The sequence below is a fragment of the Arvicanthis niloticus genome, chromosome 3 (genome assembly GCF_011762505.2).
Source record: "Arvicanthis niloticus isolate mArvNil1 chromosome 3, mArvNil1.pat.X, whole genome shotgun sequence".
NCBI lineage: Eukaryota > Metazoa > Chordata > Mammalia > Rodentia > Muridae > Arvicanthis > Arvicanthis niloticus.
Genome location: NC_047660.1, coordinates 67,141,721 through 67,161,263, shown reverse-complemented (window position 1 = coordinate 67,161,263; position 19,543 = coordinate 67,141,721). Strand labels below are relative to the sequence as shown.

The following is a 19,543-nucleotide window of genomic DNA, read 5'->3' as shown; positions in this document are numbered from 1 at the left end:
AAACAGTAGCTTGAGTTGTGGTATAAACCAGCAAGCAGGAGAGAAAGTTTCCAGGAGAGAAACAGTTAAAGAATTTCAAGAACTAAGCATGGATGCTTATAAAAAGTTTAAGGAAAAGGAATACCAAATGCTTTCCACCGTGTACTGTTTACTTCTGGGGGCCGGGGGGGTCAACATGCACTTCTGTTACGTGGATTTCCTTCTTGACAAGAGTTCTCAAAGTTAACAGAATTGTTTGGACTCCATACTGTGCGTCCAATCAACTTGCCATCCTCTCTATGCTTACCTAGGCTCCAAGCCATCTAAAACTCACTTCCATCCGGACCTCGAGGAGTTTCCCCAAATCCTGCGGGCTGGAAATCCAAGTCAGTACTGTTACCCGCCCAGCACCACCTCCCTATTCCCGAAAGCAACTCAGACACTGTTTCATTTTATTCCAAGATTGCACAATCTATGGTTTGAATTTTTTCGCTTTTCAAATTCTTACACAATAACACAGAGGAGAATGGAGTTGCAGATAGGCGGTTCCGGGGCTCTGTACCCTGGCTCTCTTCCCCCACAGGCCTCCTTTTCTGGCTGGGAGAATCATGAATGTGTGCGGGGATCACCTTCTGGTTGCCCTAGACGTGGAGAGGGTCTCTTTGAAACGAACTCTGGAGAGGCTTCCTGCCACACCTCTGGATGAGGGTGTGTCACCATGGAGACAAGGCTGCTGCCATTGGCTGGCGCCGGGGACTGGGGATATAAAGGCCGGTTCAGAGAACAGTGCACTAACAGTCTTGACCGGACTCGGACGGTGTCGCCGTGGAGCGGAAAGGGCTGGATTTCGGCGCGGCCGTCGGTGACACCATGGAGAACGAGTAAGTGCCGGGCCCGGGGACTCGGGCGTTCTGCCAAGCGGGATCGGCTGTCGCTAAGAACTGGGAACTTAGCAGCCAGGGCCCAGAGATGGAGCGAGTCGGCTGGGGATGCAAAGAGGCCTGGCACTGAGCCCAGTGGCAGAGTCAGGGCTCTGGAATGGTGGGGCTGCTGGCGCGGCAGGCAGGCGCGGGAACCGGCGCTAGGGGCGCCCCGGAGCAGGAAGAAACAGGTTAGCGCAGTGTATGTAGGTACTGTCACCAGGAAACGTTGTGTCTCTATAGTGTATGTGGATGTATGTGGAAAAAGACGCACAAGCCCTGGTTACTTCATAACACAAGTTTCCATTCTAGAGGTCCAGGTAACCCAGGAGTTAATTCTGTTGTGCTATCCTGCAGTTCCTTTTAGAAGGAAAATTGCTCACTTTCCACGACAGCCCCCCCCCCCCTTCCTCCAAACTGGAGGTCGCATTAACAAATTAGAAATGAAGTCTATTTAAGACTGGAAAATCTGTATTCATTGACCTGCTCAGAAGACACTCATCCACTCCTTCCTTCCACTTTAGAAAAGGATCTCCCTTCGGTTTGTGTCGGGAATTCCTAGATTGACTCACCAGCAGAGCTGTAGGGATCACAATAGCTTTAGGATGATCTCAGGTCCGACGCGTCCTCTGGGACTGTGAGCTATGGCTGCACATGGCCGTGTGGCCAAGCCTCATACTTCCGGCCCTTTAGGATGCTGTTGCGTTAAATTCTTGACTACTTAATTGCTTCTGTTTGTTACCCTGTGGCTCTCTCGGTCCCTACCCTACCTAGCTGTTTCACTGAGGATAACCTGTTGTGTTTTAGTCCTGTTTTGTTTCCTATAATTAATCCTGTGGCAGTGTGTGACAAGATCTTGCTTTACTTCCAGGCTAGGCTAAAGTTATCCTAATGTCTGCATCTGCCATGTAGCTGAGACTTAAGGTTCTCCCGCTGGAGGAAAAAAAAAATCTTGTGGAGGCTTTTTTAGTTGTGTTCAATTCATGTACACCTCAGTTTTTCCACTCCGGAGAGCAATCTTTGATCTTTGCAGTTGGGTGGGATGGAACTGGACTTGGGACTGTGAGAAGGTCCGGGCTGATTAGACAGGATTTCTCTCCATTCTGTTTTGGAACCCTCAAACCTGCAGAGATGCCCTTGCCTCGCCCCCTCCCCCCACCCTATGCTGGGATTAAAGGTCTGCCTTGCCACACCCGGCTCCCAGTTGATTGTTACTAGTACTTGGTTGGTTATGAGTTATATAGGTCCTTCTTTGCTCTCTGAAGGACAAAATGAGAAGCAAAAATGAAAATAGAGAGGCAGAGGCAGGCGGATTTCTGAGTTCGAGGCCAGCATGGTCTACAGAGTGAGTTCCAGGACAGCCAGGGCTACACAGAGAAACCCTGTCTCAAAAAGAAAAAAAAAAAAAGAGAGGGAGAGGGAGCAGCAGGAGGTAGAAAGATTAACTGTTACACAACAGAGCTTCCTAGCAAGTTTGGTTGTTCCGTTGTTTTGAGACAGTCTCTGTACATAACCCTGGTTCTCCCTGAAACTTACACTGTAGACCATGCTGGCCTTGAACTCACAGAGGTCCACCTGCCTTTGCCTACTGGGTGCTAGGATTAAAAGTGTGTGCTACCCTTCCTAACTTTAACAAGTTTTTCATCTGAAGGGATGGGCCCACAAACTTCTATTTTTAACTAGTGTCTGCAGCCAGTACTGGCCTGGCATTTTATAACCAATGTTGTGAAATAAGCCTGGGTTTTGTGTTTGCAGTCATTTAGTTTTTTAGCTGTGAATCATAGTTCACACTGTCATCTCAGTACTTTGAGGTAGAGACAGGAGGATCAGGGACTCACAGTCAAATCAGCCTTGGTTATATTCTGAGTTTGAGTCTGGCCTAAATTACATGAGACTCTGTGTGAAAACAACAATGAACTCCAAAACTCCACAAAAAAAAGTTTAGTTTCTGGTCTTGAATACACACACACACACACACACACACACACACACACACACACACATATTTTCTTTGTTTTTGAGTCAGATCTCTATGTAGCCTGAGTGGCTTGTTACTCACTGTGTAGACTAGGCTGGCCTTGAACTCAGAGATCAACTCTGCCACCCAAATTCTGGGATTAAAGGTGTTTGCCAGCCACCAGGCCCAGACATTAAATAGCTTTGTTAATTCCATATGACAGAGGTCTGCATCTGGGAATCAAAGAAATGTGTTTAGACAAATTAAAGCTCTCCTCTAGACTTCTACTAGGAATATTCTTATACTTATTAATAAATATTTTAAAAATTGAGGTCTGGTGATGTGACTCTTGCTGCCAAGCCTGAATTGGGTTCCAGTCTTATGGCCCACATGGTAGGAGGAGATAACTGACTCACCCGTTATCCTTTGACAACCACACATGCTATGGCATGCTTTGAACACATCACACACGGACAACACCAACTAAATTAAGTGTAATTAAATTTTTAAATTAAAAATTAATTAAATTTGGGCCCAGTGAGCAGAGCAAGCCAAGACAACCGCAGACACCCAGAAGTTCCAGGCACTAAGATGAGCAAGTGAATGGTAGAGGGGAAGAGCAAGAGAAGCGGAGTGGACTGTGCACAGTGAAGGAAGTACAACTAGGAGCACAAGGGTGGTGAGGAGGAGCCTGGTGTGAGGAGCCTGTGGTGCTACCTGAGGCCATGGTGAGGTCCTGGCCTGTGCTACCACTGAGAACCATGTCTGGGTCTGTGGCCCTGCAGCAGTGGGGTCTATTACCACCAAACGTCAAGTGAATATCCACAGTTCAGTACTGCTGCCTGGAGACATGTTAGTGTCTGAGGTCTGTGCAGAGTTGGCTCCACCCCTCATTGGCTGCAGCACTCAGGAAAGCTAGCACCAACCCTCAACTGGGCAGTTCTGGAGGGATATCTGACCCAGGCAACAGGGTGTGAGTGGAAGAGCTGTAGACTCAGCTACCACCCAGGCTCAGATCCAGAGCTTTGAGTTGAACCTACCCTTACATCTACCCCATCTATGAACTGCTGGAGCAGGGAATGAGGGCATAGTGGGTTGTCGATTAGTAGGCAACATAGGGAGACCCTGTCTCAAACCAAAAGTAGAAAAAAAAAAAAGGGGCAGGAGACTTGCCTTTAGGAAGGCCTCAGTTCATTCAGAATCCTTGAATTGATTTGTTCACTGCATCATAAACCCAGTTCTATTTCTGTCACAAGGAGACGTATAAGCTTCCTAGTGCTTATTCAACCACTAGCAGCAGAGCATTTGAGGTGGGGCCATCAAAGGAAACGGGCTTCATTAACTTTTATCATGCTCTGGAATGAAGGGTGTTTTATGTTAGGCCTTCAGTAGGACTGATTGAGCAGAGAGATGGGTGAGTGGTTGAATAAACAGGCTGTGCTTTCATCTCTGTCTTCTACCTTAGAATACCTGTTGGGTTTTCTGTGCTAACAGCCTGTGTACTTGTCCTTTAATCCCTAGGTTCACATACGAAGATTATGAGAGAACCGCCGAGTGGCTTCGCTCTCACACTAAGCATCGACCTCAAGTGGCAGTGATCTGTGGTTCCGGCTTAGGAGGGCTGACTTCTAAATTAACTCAGGCTCAGGTCTTTGAGTACAAAGAGATACCCAACTTTCCCCAAAGTACAGGTACTGGCTGAACTGTGGGGCGTTAGTCACTGTTGTATTGCTGTGCAGAGACACCATGACTAAGGCAACTCTTATGAAAGAACATTTCATTAGAGGCTTTCTTTCAGTTTCAGGGTTTAGTCCATTATCATTGTGGGGAGTGTGGCAACATGCAGGACACTAGAGCAGTAGCTGAGAGTTCCACCTTCATCTGAAGGCTGAAACAGACACAGGCCTGGCATGGGCTTCTGAAACATCAACATCCACCCCAGTGACACACTTCTCCAACACTGGCCACACCTAATTCTTGTAATACTTTCAAAGAGTGCCACTTCCTGATGACTAAGTATATATATGCTTAAATATATGCACCTATGGGGGCCATTCTTATTCAAACCACCACAGTGAACTAATGTGGAATCTAATCTAGGAGATGCTTCTACTCTTGTCCTAACATTTGACCAATGACAAAAGTAAGAGGGAAAGAGACCATCACAGAATCAGAATGACTTTAGAAAGAAATCCCTATAGTGTGTGCGTTAGGGTGGGGAGGGGTGGGGAAAGGTGCTGAAAAACGTTTTTAGTCTCCAAGACCATGAACTGAAAGGGAAGAACTGATTCCTACTAGTTGTCTTCATACTACAGCATACACACTCACACACAAACACTCGCACTTGTGAATGCACTCACCTTCAGTAGAAGTGGCACCTATAGCTCCAGGACAAAGACCTGTGTCCAGGTCGTCCATCTCCACCTCCATCTGCCGCCCAGACATACATAGCAACAATAAGCGCTGTGGCCACCATGTGGTTATGGGTGCACACAGGGATTAATATAGGAGAACACTTGGTTCACAGTGGCCTTTGGAAATGTACCACTGAGCTCTGTCATCTGTGCAGCACTGTGACCGCAAGCATGAAAACTCAGACTCAGATTTAAACATATCTTCTTACCTATCTTTCTTCTTATTCTTCCTAAGGGAGTTGAAACTTGTTTTTTTTTTTTTTTTTTTTTTTTTTTTTCTGAGACAGGGTTTCTCTGTGTAGCCCTGGCTATTCTAGAACTCACTCTGTAGACCAAGCTGGCCTCGAACTCAGAAATCTGCCTGCCTCTGCCTCCCAAGTGCTGGGATTAAAGGTATGTGCCATCACTGCCCAGCTGAGTTGAAACTTTTAATAAATATTTAAAAGCCCTTTGGGGTAAGAATGGCAGACCAAGAGCAGGGAGGTGTGGGAGTGAAGGAAGAAAGGCAATACTGAAGAGAAGGGAGAAGGCAGACAGTAGTGAGGTGAGCCATCTGTCGCTCCCTCCCTCGGGGATGAGAGCCCTGAACTAAGTGATAAGCAAGTTAACTTGAAGTTTATTGACTTACTTTTTACTTTTGGGCTTTTCCAGCTATGTCTACTTTGTTCTATTGGGTTTTTTTGTTTTGTTTTGTTTTGTTTTTTATGATTCTTCTTGATTCTAGTCCCTTTGACAGAGCCATTCCTTAAAGAAGTGAGGACATGGCCAGATAGTGGGATGGCAGTAATAGTTAATCTGTGTGCTCCCATGACCCATATACCCCAGTATGGGTGTTTCCCACAGGACTGTTATAGGTCAAAAAGAAAAGAGTTCTCTGAGTCTCAGTTGGGCCCATCTTCCTCGTTCATCTTTAGGACGCCGGCATATACCAGGAGCTCCCTAGCTGGAATAAGGAGGCACACAGTTCAGTTAGAAGAGTTAGTTATCGCACACATTTTAAGAATTTGGAAAATCTTAGAGGCCTATAATTACTGAATCCGCTATCTCAAGCGTTGGTTTGTACTCGCCTTTGCTCCCTTGCAGGATGAGTTTCTCTGTTTGGAAAAGCCTTTTGTTCCATGTTCCCATCAGTGTTCTTATCCCGCGCCACTAACCTCTAGGTACATTTGTATGAGTGTGATGGTTGGTATACTGCTGTTGTCCTCAGTTATCTCATCACATGTTAAACACAGTGAGTGGCTTCTAGGAAGTGCTAGTGTGTGTGATACAGGGAAGTGTGAGTCTTTCTGAAGCATTCTCGCCTGTATCCCTGGCTGGCCTGGAACTTGCTATATAGTCTAGGCTGGCCTTGAACTGACAGACCTGCCTGCCTCTACCTCCTGAGTACTGAGAGAAAAAGCCTGTACCATTACACCTGGCATAATCACTTAGCTTTTCCCCCTTTTCTATATGCAGTGCAAGGTCATGCGGGTCGACTGGTGTTTGGATTCCTGAATGGCAGATCTTGTGTGATGATGCAGGGCCGGTTCCATATGTATGAAGGGTACTCGCTGTCAAAGGTAAATCAGGGGCACAAGCTTGGTCGGATCAGGAGGAAGACAGGAGAACTGTCCTACTTTGTTTGGACTGGGTCAAGTTTTTGATTTCTTGTTTCATGGTTCATATTATTCTTACCTTTGAGTTGGTTGGTGAGGTCTTGAACAATCTTTTCTGATCTTTTGCATCTAAGGTGACATTCCCAGTGAGAGTTTTCCACCTTCTGGGTGTGGACACTTTGGTGGTCACCAATGCTGCTGGAGGACTCAACCCCAATTTTGAAGTTGGAGATATCATGCTGATCCGTGATCACATCAACCTACCTGGTTTCTGTGGTCAGAACCCTCTCCGAGGCCCCAACGATGAAAGGTTTGACCCCTTGATCTGGATGCAGAGTCTGGCCTTGGCCAGGAGATGGGCAAGAAAGTTCACTCGGTGCCATTTATCTGAGACAATCCCACCTGTGTTCTAGGTTCGGAGTTCGTTTTCCTGCCATGTCTGATGCTTATGACCGGGATATGAGACAGAAGGCTTTCAGTGCCTGGAGACAAATGGGGGAGCAACGAAAACTACAAGAAGGCACCTACGTGATGTTGGCAGGCCCCAACTTTGAGACTGTGGCAGAGAGTCGTCTGCTGAAGATGCTGGGAGCGGATGCTGTTGGTGAGAAGGGGTTTGAGGATGGAGTGGATGCCGTTGGTGAGAAGGGGTTTGACTGGTGGTTTGAGGAAAGGATCTGGTAAAATAGCGAAGGGGAGGAAGAGCTTCTGGATTTGGGGAAGGATGAATTAGAAGGAAAGCAGAGACCACAGGCTTGAGTTCAGCACTGTTACAGAATGTCAGTACTGCCACCTTCTACCTGTGGCTGCAAGGTCAACTCAGTAATTGCCACAAAGCACAGAAGCAGATTGTGCCAAAGTGTGTAAGAAGCTAGTAAGCCTGCCCAAGGAGGCGCGGGTGGCAGCGAGTGTTCAGCACTGATTTAGTTGCTTTGGATGCTTTCTGAAATTCAGTGAACTTACGAGTGAGGGTGAGGGGAGTCACACGAGTCATCATCTCTCTCTCCCCCTCAGGCATGAGCACAGTCCCAGAAGTTATTGTCGCAAGACACTGTGGGCTCCGTGTCTTTGGTTTCTCACTCATTACTAACAAGGTTATCATGGATTACGACAACTTGGAGACGGCCAATCACAAGGAAGTTCTGGAGGCTGGAAAAGCAGCTGCACAGACATTGGAACGGTTTGTCTCCATTCTTATGGAGAGTGTCCCACTCCCTGAGCATGACAAGTGACTGGCCATGGAGTGCCCCAGTGCTCCCCTGGTGGAGTCCAAGTAGCTGTCTACTTTGGTCCCTTGCTGAGGTCACTAGACCTTGTTCTTAGATTCTAACAGAAAGGAAAGAGGAGGATACTTACCCTTCACCTTCGTGATGTTCTACTGTTCTGATGCCTGGTCCTCTTGCTTAGTTGCCTTCTCAAATTAGCTTTCATTCCTCTGGAAGAGCTGGAGTCCATTCCTACCATGCTTGGGATATATGCCTTCAAACAGTACCTTTTACATCTTGGAGATGACAGACATGTTCTGAGCTCAGTTTGCTTCCCTTGAAGCCCTAGAGACCAAAGACCAACCCAATAAATACCTCTTTCTTGTATTTTATTTAGTATCATAATATTTTGAGAATAAAGAGATCAAGTACTTTCTTTTTGTGTGTGATTTGGTATGAAGGGGAAAGAATGGTGTGTGTGGAGGGGATGCAACTACATCTTTCTTATTCCTAGCCTTCATTTCCCATGTGCTCCATTTACTTTCTTCAGTGTCTGTATCTCACAGATCTTACTTCCCTACTGCTTTTTCCCTTTCTTGCATTCTTTTTTTCCTCTGCTCTAATTTCTCAGTCATGTTCTTTCCAGATCCATACTGACAATGGAGCAGCAAATACCCTTTTGTCTGCTGTCATTTGTCACACTGCTGGCCACATTCATTCCAACTCCAATCAAGCCTGAAAAGTTGGTTCACACTCTGTTTCTGCTTAAATGCCATGGAATGGCTATTATTGGATATTAACTTGACTACATCTGGAATAAAACTCAGGGCATAACTGAGGGACTTGTTTAATTTGAAATGGGAAGATCTACTTTTACTCTGGATCTTTGAGGTAGAAAGACACATCTTTAATCTAGATCAAACAAATGAAGGTGGACAGTACCTGAAGAAAAATATACAAGGTAGTCCTCTGGCCGCCATATGAACACGCAGACACCTGTTCAAACATGATTATGTCCATATACACATGCACAAACATACAAATAATACAAATAATGACATACAAAAATTGACATACAAATAATACAGTCAATGGGTTTAGGTATAGTTCAGTAGTGAAACATTTGCTTAGCACATTCAAGGCCCTTGATTCTACTGATTCTAGCTAAATGTAGTTGTGCTCACCTGATATTTCAGTGCTCTGGAGGCTGAGGCAGGAGAGTTACTCTGGAGGCTGAGGCAGGAGGGTCAAGAATTTGAGTCCAATCTGCATTACATAGTAAGTTTGAGCTCAGCCTGGGCTACGTGAAACCTTGTTGGAAACAAGAGTAAAACACTTAGATCAACTTAGTAGTTTTCTTGTTTATCATTTTCAGTGTAGCAGGGGTGGGCATCGAGATGTCTCAGTGGGTAAAGACAGCTGCAAAGCCTGAGGAAAGAAGGAAACTGTACCTGGAGGGGTTTCAAACTCTTGTAATCCCAGCACATGAGAAAATGAAGCAGGAGGATCTTTGAAGGTTCAGTGAGACCATATTTCAAAGGACAAACAAAAGGGCAAGGTCAATGATGTGGCTCAGTGGGTAAGGGCACCTGCTGCCAAGCCTGAGGAGCAGAGTTCAAGTCCTAAAACCTGAAAGGAAAGAAAACAGATTATGGCAAGTTGTCCCCAACTTGCGCACACACAAACACACTCGATAAAATGTAATTTTACAAACTTACCCATTGGTAATAAAATCACATAGATAAAAAACTAAGCACTAGATGGGCATGGTGTTACACACTTTTAATTCCAGCACTCGGGAGGCAGAGACGGGAGGATCTCTGAGTTCAAGGCCAGCATGGTTGGTCTACATAGTTATTTCTAGGATATCTAGGGATATATAGAGACCCTATCTCAAAAAAGCAAAGCAAAAACACCTAAGCATTACAAAACATATGGATGACAGAAACTCTCACTATGGCAACCAGTGTTTTAGTTTTGTTTGCATTCATTCAAGATTTGTACAGATAAGATGAATATAACTTTTTCTCTTATTATAATTACCAGTGAGTGTGTTAGATGTACTGTTCTAGGTCACGCTACTTTTTTTTTTTTCTCCCATGAGACAAGGGAGAGTCACACGGGAAGAGGGAGAGACAACAGGATTTGAACTCGGGAAGAAGGGCATGGCTGTACTCTGGAGGCAGCTGCCCAAGGCGTGCGCCACAGCTGGCTTGCTGGTCACGCTACTTTTAATCTTAGAGATATTTTATACCAGTTCATTACGTGTTTCTTTGCTAACTTTTTTTTTTTTTCCTTCGAGACAGGGTTTCTGTATGTAACCCTGGCTGTCCTGGAACTCACTCTGTAGACCAGGCTGGCCTTGAACTCAGAAATCCACCTGCCTCTGCCTCCCAAGTGCTGGGATTAAAGGCATGTGCCACCCCTGCCTGGCCCTTGATAACTTAAGTCAGTACAGCTAAGAAAATATTTTATTATTTAGTGTTTTGGGGGAAAGCAAAGGAAGGATGAACAAACTCCGAGAAAGAAGCTGCTCTTCAAACTAGACCTTCTGCAAGGCCAAGTGACTTTTTAGAGCAGTGGTTCTCAACCTTCCTAATGCTGAGACCTTTTAATACAGTTTATGTAGTGGTGACCCCAATCATAAAATTATTTCTTTGCTACTTACAAAAATTACATAACTGTAATTTTGTTACTGTTATGAATTGTAATGTAAATATCTGATATTCAGGATGTCTGATATTTGACCTGTTAAAGGTCATGCAACCCTCAAAGGGCCGGGACCTCAGAGGCTGAGAACCACTGGTTTATAGCTTTAATGATTGTGAAGAGTATGGAATGTTACAAGTCCAGAGCCAAATAGCCATTCACTGGCCTCCTTTGTCACTGACTGACAGCTCTGTGCCACTGGGTAAATCACTTGGAATGTAGAGACAGGCTTCTCTTTAGACTGTCTTAACTTAGGAGACCAGCATCTTCTTCCACTGACCCCAAAGCAAAACTGTCATCAGATAGCATCTTAGACCTGTATCGAAGGTTTCTTCACTTTGCTGTAGCCTGCTTCTTTGATGTTTCTACCAGAGTATTTGAAAAGTGTCTTTGGGGGTAAAACTTTATATTCATTTGCTGTGGGTGTGTGCACATGCACTTGAGTATGAGCCTGCCATCATGCGCGAGGAGAAGGTCAGATCATAGCTTGTGGGAGTTACTTCTCTTTTCCTAGATGAGTCACAGGGATCAAAATCAGATTATCAGGAGCGGTGTCAAGTGTCTTTGCTGAGCCATCATACCGCCCATGAAATGTGTCCTGGTTTATGACTTTCTTTGTTCCATTACTATAGAAACTTCATGAAACTCTTCCATGTTGGAACATGGAATTTGAAGTAACCTGTCTTCCTTGGTTACAGTCACTCATATTTGGCTCCAGGATAAACTATCTCTCATCCACTGTAAGTTCAGAACTATAGTTTTGCAACAACAGAGGATTATGATATCATTTTTTTCTTTTCATTTCTTTTCCTTCCTTCCTTCCTTCCTTCCTTCCTTCCTTCCTTCCTTCCTTCCTTTCCCTTTCTTCTTCTTCCTCCCCCTCCTCTTCTTTTAAGCTGTTTCCTAACACATAGGTTGATTATCTGTGGAGACAAAAGAGCAAAGTCAGCACAGTCAGAGGGTAGACGAGAGCCAGTGCCACCCTTTCCCTGGCACAGCCGGAGAGCTCTGGACACTGTGCCATACCTTCTACCTGACTTTGATTTCCCCTAGATCTGTGCAGCCTTTTTTTCTGGTAAATTGCATATGCTTTTTGTAATAATATTTTATTTACAAGGAACATCTTTTGAGCTAACACTGGCTGTATGCCTGTTTTTTTTTTTTCTGCCGTTATTAATTTGTATTTCAATAAAAACGAAAGTTTTCTTTTCTGTAATCTTCGTACCTCATTTTCAGGTTTGGCCTAAATTAGACTGAACACTTTTCCACACTCATTTGCCTTCATTCTCTCAGATGAAAGAATCCCTCTCCATTTGGCCTCCACTTCCATTCCCTGTCTGTTTGCCTGGTGTATTTCGCTTGCCAGCTTCTTCCTTTCCCAGCACTGTTCTCTGGTTCTTTTCTCTAGTTGTGCATTGTGGGAGGGGCTCCCTTTCCTTTATGAGCTTTGGCTTTGGTCTTTGGTTTCCCCTTCCTTCCTTTTACTCAGAGTGCTGTTCTGAACTCCCTGCAGTGGCTGGAAACAAAGGGTGAATGGCCTGCTGCACTGCACTGTAGCCTGATGCCCTGGGTCCTCCACATGCTCCTTACTCACCAAGGGTTGCATAAGGCGAGTTCCAGCTCAGAATATGAATCCTCATTTCCCCACTGGAATAAACAACACACACTCACTGCCACTGTCACTTTCTCCTAGCTCCAATCATGCATGGACATCATTTAATTCCAACCAGGGAAGAAAGATGACATGTTATTTTTGTTCATTGATTTTAAATTACGTTTATCTATCTATGGTGTGGTGTGGTGTGGTGTGGTGTGGTGTGGTGTGTGTGTGTATTCTGCTTCAGTGTGAGTCTCTGGGGTTCTTGCCTGGTGTATTTCACTTGCCAACTTCTTCCTTTCCCAGCTCTGTTCTCTAGCTCTTTTCTCTAGTTGTATGTTGGGGGAGGGGCAGCATTTTGCCTCTTGCTTTTGTTTTTATGAGTCAGGTTTCACGAGGTCCAGGCTGGCCTTCAAGTTTTTATGTAGCTAAGGATGACCTAGAACTCCTGATCCTTCTGCCTCTACCTCCGGAGTGCTTAGATCACAGGCATATGCCATCATACCTGGCATCAATTGTTATTTTTAGTATAGGTGTTTTAAATATTCTCACTCTGAACATAATGAAATATTAGAGGGCCTTTGAAGTTCCTGAAATGCAAAGTCAAGTCAAGTAAGAGTGTTTTCTGAAAATTTAGCTATCTGCCTGTCTTAGAGTTTCCAATTGCTATGACAAAACACCATGACCAAAAGCAAGTTGAGGAGGAAGGGGTTATTCGGCTTAGACTTCCACATCATAGTTCATCACCAAAGAAAATCAGGATAGGAATTCAAACAGGGCAGGACCCTAGAGGCAGGAGCTGACGGAGGAGTGTTACTTACTGGCTTGCTGCTCCTGACTTACTCAGCCTGCTTTCTTACAAACCCAGAACCACCAGCCCGAGGACAGCACTGGCCGCTGCTTCGGGGCCCTGCTGCTGAAGGTTGTAGTCTTCCATGTCCGGACAACTCTACTGAGTTTAGAGCAAGATGGAGAATTCCCTTTTCTTAGCAGGGCTTCCTCTTCTCTACCTGATCTGGGGAACCCAACCCCCACATCTTCTACCTGAGGAATGGCACATAGTCAGTGGCGAGGTTCAACTTCCTTTCTCTGAATAAAGAACCTGTTCAGCAAGCAACCTAGAATTCCCGGAATGCCTCTCCATGCAAATGAGGCATTCCTAGTGCCCTAAGCTTCAGCCAATGATATATAACCACTCTGGAAAGCCTTACCCACTTCCCCAAACTATATATCCCTTGACTCACCCCAAATAAAGTTGAGCTGCCTCTCTAAAGCTGATCCTAGAGGTCTGTCATTTCCGTAGTACTCACAGGTTGGCTGAACCCTGTTCTTCAGCTCTGCTCCCTTTGTCCATGTGGGCCAGTAGCCAACAGCCCCTGGGGAGAAGGGAGGATCACAGCCCACCCTGAGCTGTGCCCTCCCCCATCGATCACTAACTGAAAAAATGCCTTACAGCTGGATCTCACGGAGACATTTCCTCAAGTGAGGCTCCTTCCTCTCTGATGACGATAGTTTGTGTCAAGTCCATACAAAACCAGCCTATACAGGGCCAGTAGGTTTCCTTGGATGCTGGTTGCTCACAAACGGCCTGGAACCACTAGTATGCACCAAAGACTTATGAAGACTTTGCCCGATGAACCAGCCTGCCTTCATCTTAGGCTTGAAAGCCATCTTTTAGAAAAGATGACAAACTAAGTTTATTTCTGTTTATGATTAAACTGCTCAAGGATTGAGCTAGGCCCCACCTGTGACCTTGACTCAAACACAGACAGCAATCATGTCTTTGTTAACAAAATCATCTTGCAGCCCAACTTTTGTTTCAATTGTTGTTCTGACCACCTGTTGTGACAACTACATTGTTACAGTCACGTTGCAATTCTGTCTTTGTTTCAGGAGGTCATTATGACTAACTTGCTATACTTATGTGCTGATCCTGTAGCTTCCATTCATTTTACCCATCAAATCCCCCATTTGGAAACCCCCCTACCCCTGAACTATAAAAAACATGTCTTCCTCATATACAATGCTAACCTTTCAAACCCCACCTTGGGGAGGCAGCCCATGTAAATGAACAAAAAAGCTTGCTCTAATTAATTGTTTGTTTTCATTAATTTGGCCGTGATGATTGGGGTTGGTGGTTTTTCTCCTCCCATCTTTGGGATTAACAGCCCTAAGGAAGGACTCTGGCAGCTTCCCCTTGCTTACAGTACAGTTAAACTGATCAAAAGAGACCAGCATGAGTTAGGGATATGATTCACTGGTACGGTGGCTACTTAGCATGAATGAAGACTTAAGTTCCATCCCAACCTTATAGAGCAGAGCTGGAATCATACTTATTTTTGTAACAGTTGATTTTGTTCCCTGACCTTTGGATAAATAACTTAGTTTGACCTGATTAATTTTTTAGGAATGTTGTGACTCACCTCTAGTTTGAACCTACTGCAGAGAATGGACTGGATCTCTAAAAGGAAACATGTCTTTTCCCATGGATATAGGTTTGGGTACCTGGCCTGGGAAGACAGGTTCACCTTAAGATAAAGTGCTTTCCCTGCCCAGAGTCCCTGGTGCAGGGCCTAGGAGCCACCAAGAAGTTCCCCAAGGTATAACTGTTTCCTTTCCTTTCCCTTTCCTTTTTTCCCCTTCTTTTCCCTCTTCTTTTCTTTTCCCTTCCCCTCTCTCTTACCTTCTCCTCCTCTCTTCCCCTCCTTCTCCAAATATTTATGTTTTTTATTCTATGTGTGTTAACTGAGAACCACCCTCATCATGGAACCAATTGAGAAAATGCCTCTATTAGATTGGGCTTTAGGCAATTTGTAGAGTATTTTCTAAGTTAGTGATTGATGGGGGAGGGCCCAGCCCATTGTGGGTGGTGCCATCCTTGGGTTGGTGGTCCTGGGTTCTATTTAAAAAAAGCAGAGTGAGCAAGCCATGGGGAGCAAGCTAGTAAGCAGCATTTCTCCATGGCCTCTGCATCAGTTCCTGCCTCCAAGTTCTTGCCCTGACTTCCTTCAGTAATGGACAATAATATGGAAGTGTAAGCCAAAGAAACTCTTTCCTCCTAACTTGCTTTGGCCATGGTATTTTACCACAGTACAGTAGCCCTAAGACACATGTCTTCCCTGCCTTTTACTTTAACTGGCAGAGAAAACAAACGTGTTCCTACCCAACCCCTAGCAGCAGCAGCACACTACTCTACAGATGTTTGTCAACAATGTGGATGGTTGGCTTTACAGAACCATAATGTTAATTTAAAATTCTGTTTTGGATATACCTTATGCATTTTTCTATTGGTTTTAAACTTTGACTTTTTAAAAAAAAAAATACATTTATTTATTTACTTGTATGAGGGCATACATGTTCCACAGTGCACATGTGGAAGGTTCTTTTGTTTCTTTATCTAGAGCTTGGGTATTGAAGTGAGGTTGTCACACTTGGTGGCAAGTATCCTAACCCACTGAACCATCTTGCTGACCCAGTCTATTTACTTGTTTGTTTGTTTGTTTATTTATTTATTTATTTAACTTAGTGTGCTAAGGGATTGAATATAGAGTCATCCTCTTGGTAACCAAGAATTATCACAGATTTATTTTAGCCCAGAACTTTATCATTCCAATAACAAAATGTGTTACAAAAGGAAAAAAAATTAGATGTATTCACATGTACTGAGATAGGAATGCCAGGAAATGTGTGTGTGTGTGTGTGTGTGTGTGTGTGTACACATGTATACACACTCGAAAACACACACATGCAGCTCTGCAACTCACAGTCAGTTGATGCTGTCTTTCATTAGAGCTCAGGGAAATCTAAAGCATTCAAATGTTCTTCTCAGAACCACTGGCATCTTTTTAGGCTGCTGAGTAGGAAAACATGCTAGGATTGAATGAGACACGTTCCTCACAGACTCACATTTTTGAACACTTAGTCTCCAGTTGGTGGAGGTTTGGGGAGGTTACAGAGTCGTTAGGAGGTACAGCCTTGCTGGAGGAAGTACGTCAGTGGGGAAGAAGTTGAGTGTTTATAGCCCCACTTCCTGCTTACTTTTTTCCTCTGTTTTCTGTTTGGGGTCTGGGGAGGGTGTCTCTCACCTTCCTGCTTTGGCCACCGTTGGGTGCCATGCCTGCTTCACCATTATGAACTCTTCCTCTAACTCTGAGCCAAAATAAATTCTTCCTTCCAGAAGTCACTTTTGGTCCTGCTGTTTTATCATAACAATGTATCATTAAAGTAATTGATACAGAGTATGCTTATTCACGTATTTAAACAATATAGGCTTTAGGAGCAGAGAGATCAGCAACATGACAGTGTTGTTTTTGTCATAGAGTTCACATTTAGATGAAGGGAGTCAGATTACAGATAAATGGAAATATAAAAGTTCATTTAGGTTGATAACACACATAAAGAACAAGTAATGGTGGATGAAGAGAATGGCTCTGTAATTAAGAGAAATTAATGCTCTTGCAGAGGACCCAGGACTGGTTCCCAGAATCCACCTGGTGGTTCAAAGCTACTTGTAACTCTAGCTCCAGAGGATCCAGTGCCCTAATTTGATGTCTGCAGGCTCAAGCACTCATGAGGTACACATCTGTACACCCAAACATGCACACACATAAAATAAAATAAGTAAAAACATAAATAGAACAAAGAAACAATAATGAGCTGTGGATCCCCCCCCCCCCCCGTGTCTCGTGGATCGTTGGCCGATACAGTCTGTGAGGGCAGTGGGAGCAGAGACTTAGAACAGGAAGCTCGGAAGCCCTGTGAGTACGTAAAGGACCTGCATTCAGTTGACAGATCCACCTTACTTAGAGTAAATGAAGGCTTATAAAGTTTTGGAGGGACTGAGGGTAGGGACATCCAGGATGGGCAACGGGTTATTGGCTTAGGGTACTTAGAATGCTTCGTTAGAATGGGAAGTTTTTCAGGAATCTTAGGTGCTGGTTGAGCAGGTTTTGTCAGGAGAAAGGAAATTGGTCCTGTAGACTAACTGAGGCTATATGACTTTCCTCAAGTAGAGGTGAGTATGGAGGCTTAGAATTCCTCGGACACGGTCAGAGAAGGAGAAATGTTGCTAAGAAGGGAGTTCTTCATTATGCACTGAGCCCTGGAAGGCTATCTGGTCAACAGTAGACTTTGTCCTTAATTAGCAGAGTTTTTTTCACAGAAGCCAGATGTGATACACACTTGCAATCAGATATCTGGGAAGTAGAGACAGGTGCATCAGGAGTTCCAGACTGTTCAAAGTCAATGCTGTGACAAAACAGCACAGCCGAGAGTTTTGTTGGGGCTTACAGTTCCAGGGGACTAGAATCCATGATGGCAGACAAAGGCCACAGGAGGCAGATGTGACAGCTGGAGCAGAAGCTGAGGGCTCACATCTTAACCTGCAAACACAAGATAGACAGACAGAGAGAGAGGGGAGGGAGGGAGGGAGGGAGGGAGGAAGAGAGAGAGAACCAGGGAGAGAGAGAGACAGGGGAGAGGGCGAAAGAGAAACAGAGAGAGGAAGAGGGAGATGAAGAGAGAGAGAGAGAGAGAGAGAGAGAGAGAGAGAGAGAGAGAGAGAGACAGGGGAGAGGGTGAAAGAGAAACAGAGAGAGGAAGAGGGAGATGAAGAGAGAGAGAGAGAGACAGGGGAGAGGGCGAAAGAGAAACAGAGAGAGGAAGAGGGAGATGAAGAGAGAGAGAGAGAGAGAAACTCCAAAGCCCATCTCTAGTGACATACTTTCTAGAGCAAGGCCAGACTGAATTTACCCAAACAGTGCCATCAGCTGGGCCAAAATATTTAAATGCTCGAGACTATGGAGACATCTTGTTCAAACCACTACAGAGGAGGAAGAAAAAAGAATTTAAAAAATTAGACAATAGAAGGAAAGACAAATAAAACACAGCAAGCACAGAGTTGTTTGGCTACTTTTTGGAGCAGCATCTTTTTGCTGAGCCATTGTGGGTTTTCACTGTGCAGCAGGAGTGATCCTTCAGGCTGAGAAAACTGGGAACCCAATTCATGAGAATCCACCCACAAGGAAGGCCCACCAACCACTTCCTGCTGCCTTCAGCTGACCAGTGAAGCTGACACATGGATCCCTGTCTAACTATCTAGTGTATGTGAGAAGCTTCTAATGCCTTCTCCACACTACACTCCTCCAGAATGGTGAAGGAGACTTCCCAAGACTCAGAACCAACCTCAGGTTTCAGAGCATATTATCAGTGGCCTGAGGAGCTACTACAGTCTACTTGGTGGGCTTGTGTAAAGGTAATCTGTGTGCATGCCTAACTTAAAAAGAAAAATTATAGGGGCTGGGGGTGTGGCTCAGTAGCCAAGAGCACTTGCTGCTCTTGCAGTGAACTGGACTTCATTTCAAGCACGCACATCAGATAGCTTACAAATGCTTGCACTTCTAACTCCATGGGTTCTGACACCTCTGGCTTCCTTGGAAACCTGCACTTACATGCACATACTAACACTCAGGCACACACACATACATGTTTTTTAATTAATATTTTTTTAAATGAAAAGTTACAGTGAGGTAGCACTTCACTGGGGATGTGGCTCTGTGCTGCACTTGTCTAGACCCTGAAATCCATCCTTAGCTCTGAAAGACAATGACCCATAAAATAGCATTTCTACTTGCTAGAATGACTGTGATAAATAAGACCAATACTAACAAGTGCTGACACAGATGTCGAGAAACAATGCACTCTTTGCTGCTAGCAGGACTAAAAAATGATTTGGCCATTTTAGAAAGCAGGTTGGTAGTTCTCAAATGTTTAGCACAAGGTGCGGGACATAGTGGGCTAAGAACATTGGTTGCTCTTCCAGAGGACCTAGGTTCAAATCTCAGCACAGAAATAATGTTTCATAACCATCTTTAACTATGCCTTGAATTATTCTGGCCTCTATGGGAACTTTTGGAATGTGGTACAAAAACCCAGAGATTATAAAATTAAAATAAAATAAAGTAAAATAAAATAAAAATAAAGCTCAACACAAGGTCTACTCTTAGCTACATCTTTTTAGTTTCTTGGTCAGGTAATCATGGGTCAGTGTGCTGAACTGAGCCTGACTGGTTAAAAGATGCACCAAACCTGATAGAAAAGAATTCCAGAAGATTGCCCTGGCCACAGTAGTATAATGTGTTTTAATAGGTTCATCTTTGGGAAAATATC

General features: G+C 44.5%; 1 protein-coding gene across 1 annotated transcript; it reads left to right on the top strand.

Annotated features, from left to right (window-relative positions):
* Positions 1-701: 701 nt before the first annotated feature.
* Positions 702-8,506, top strand: Pnp (purine nucleoside phosphorylase). Its single transcript, XM_034498874.2, has 6 exons — positions 702-860; positions 4,378-4,547; positions 6,726-6,829; positions 7,000-7,175; positions 7,279-7,469; positions 7,880-8,506. Exons 1-6 carry the CDS (start codon positions 850-852, stop codon positions 8,095-8,097), a joined length of 870 nt encoding a protein of 289 aa, XP_034354765.1. The 5' UTR covers positions 702-849; the 3' UTR covers positions 8,098-8,506.
* Positions 8,507-19,543: the final 11,037 nt, after the last annotated feature.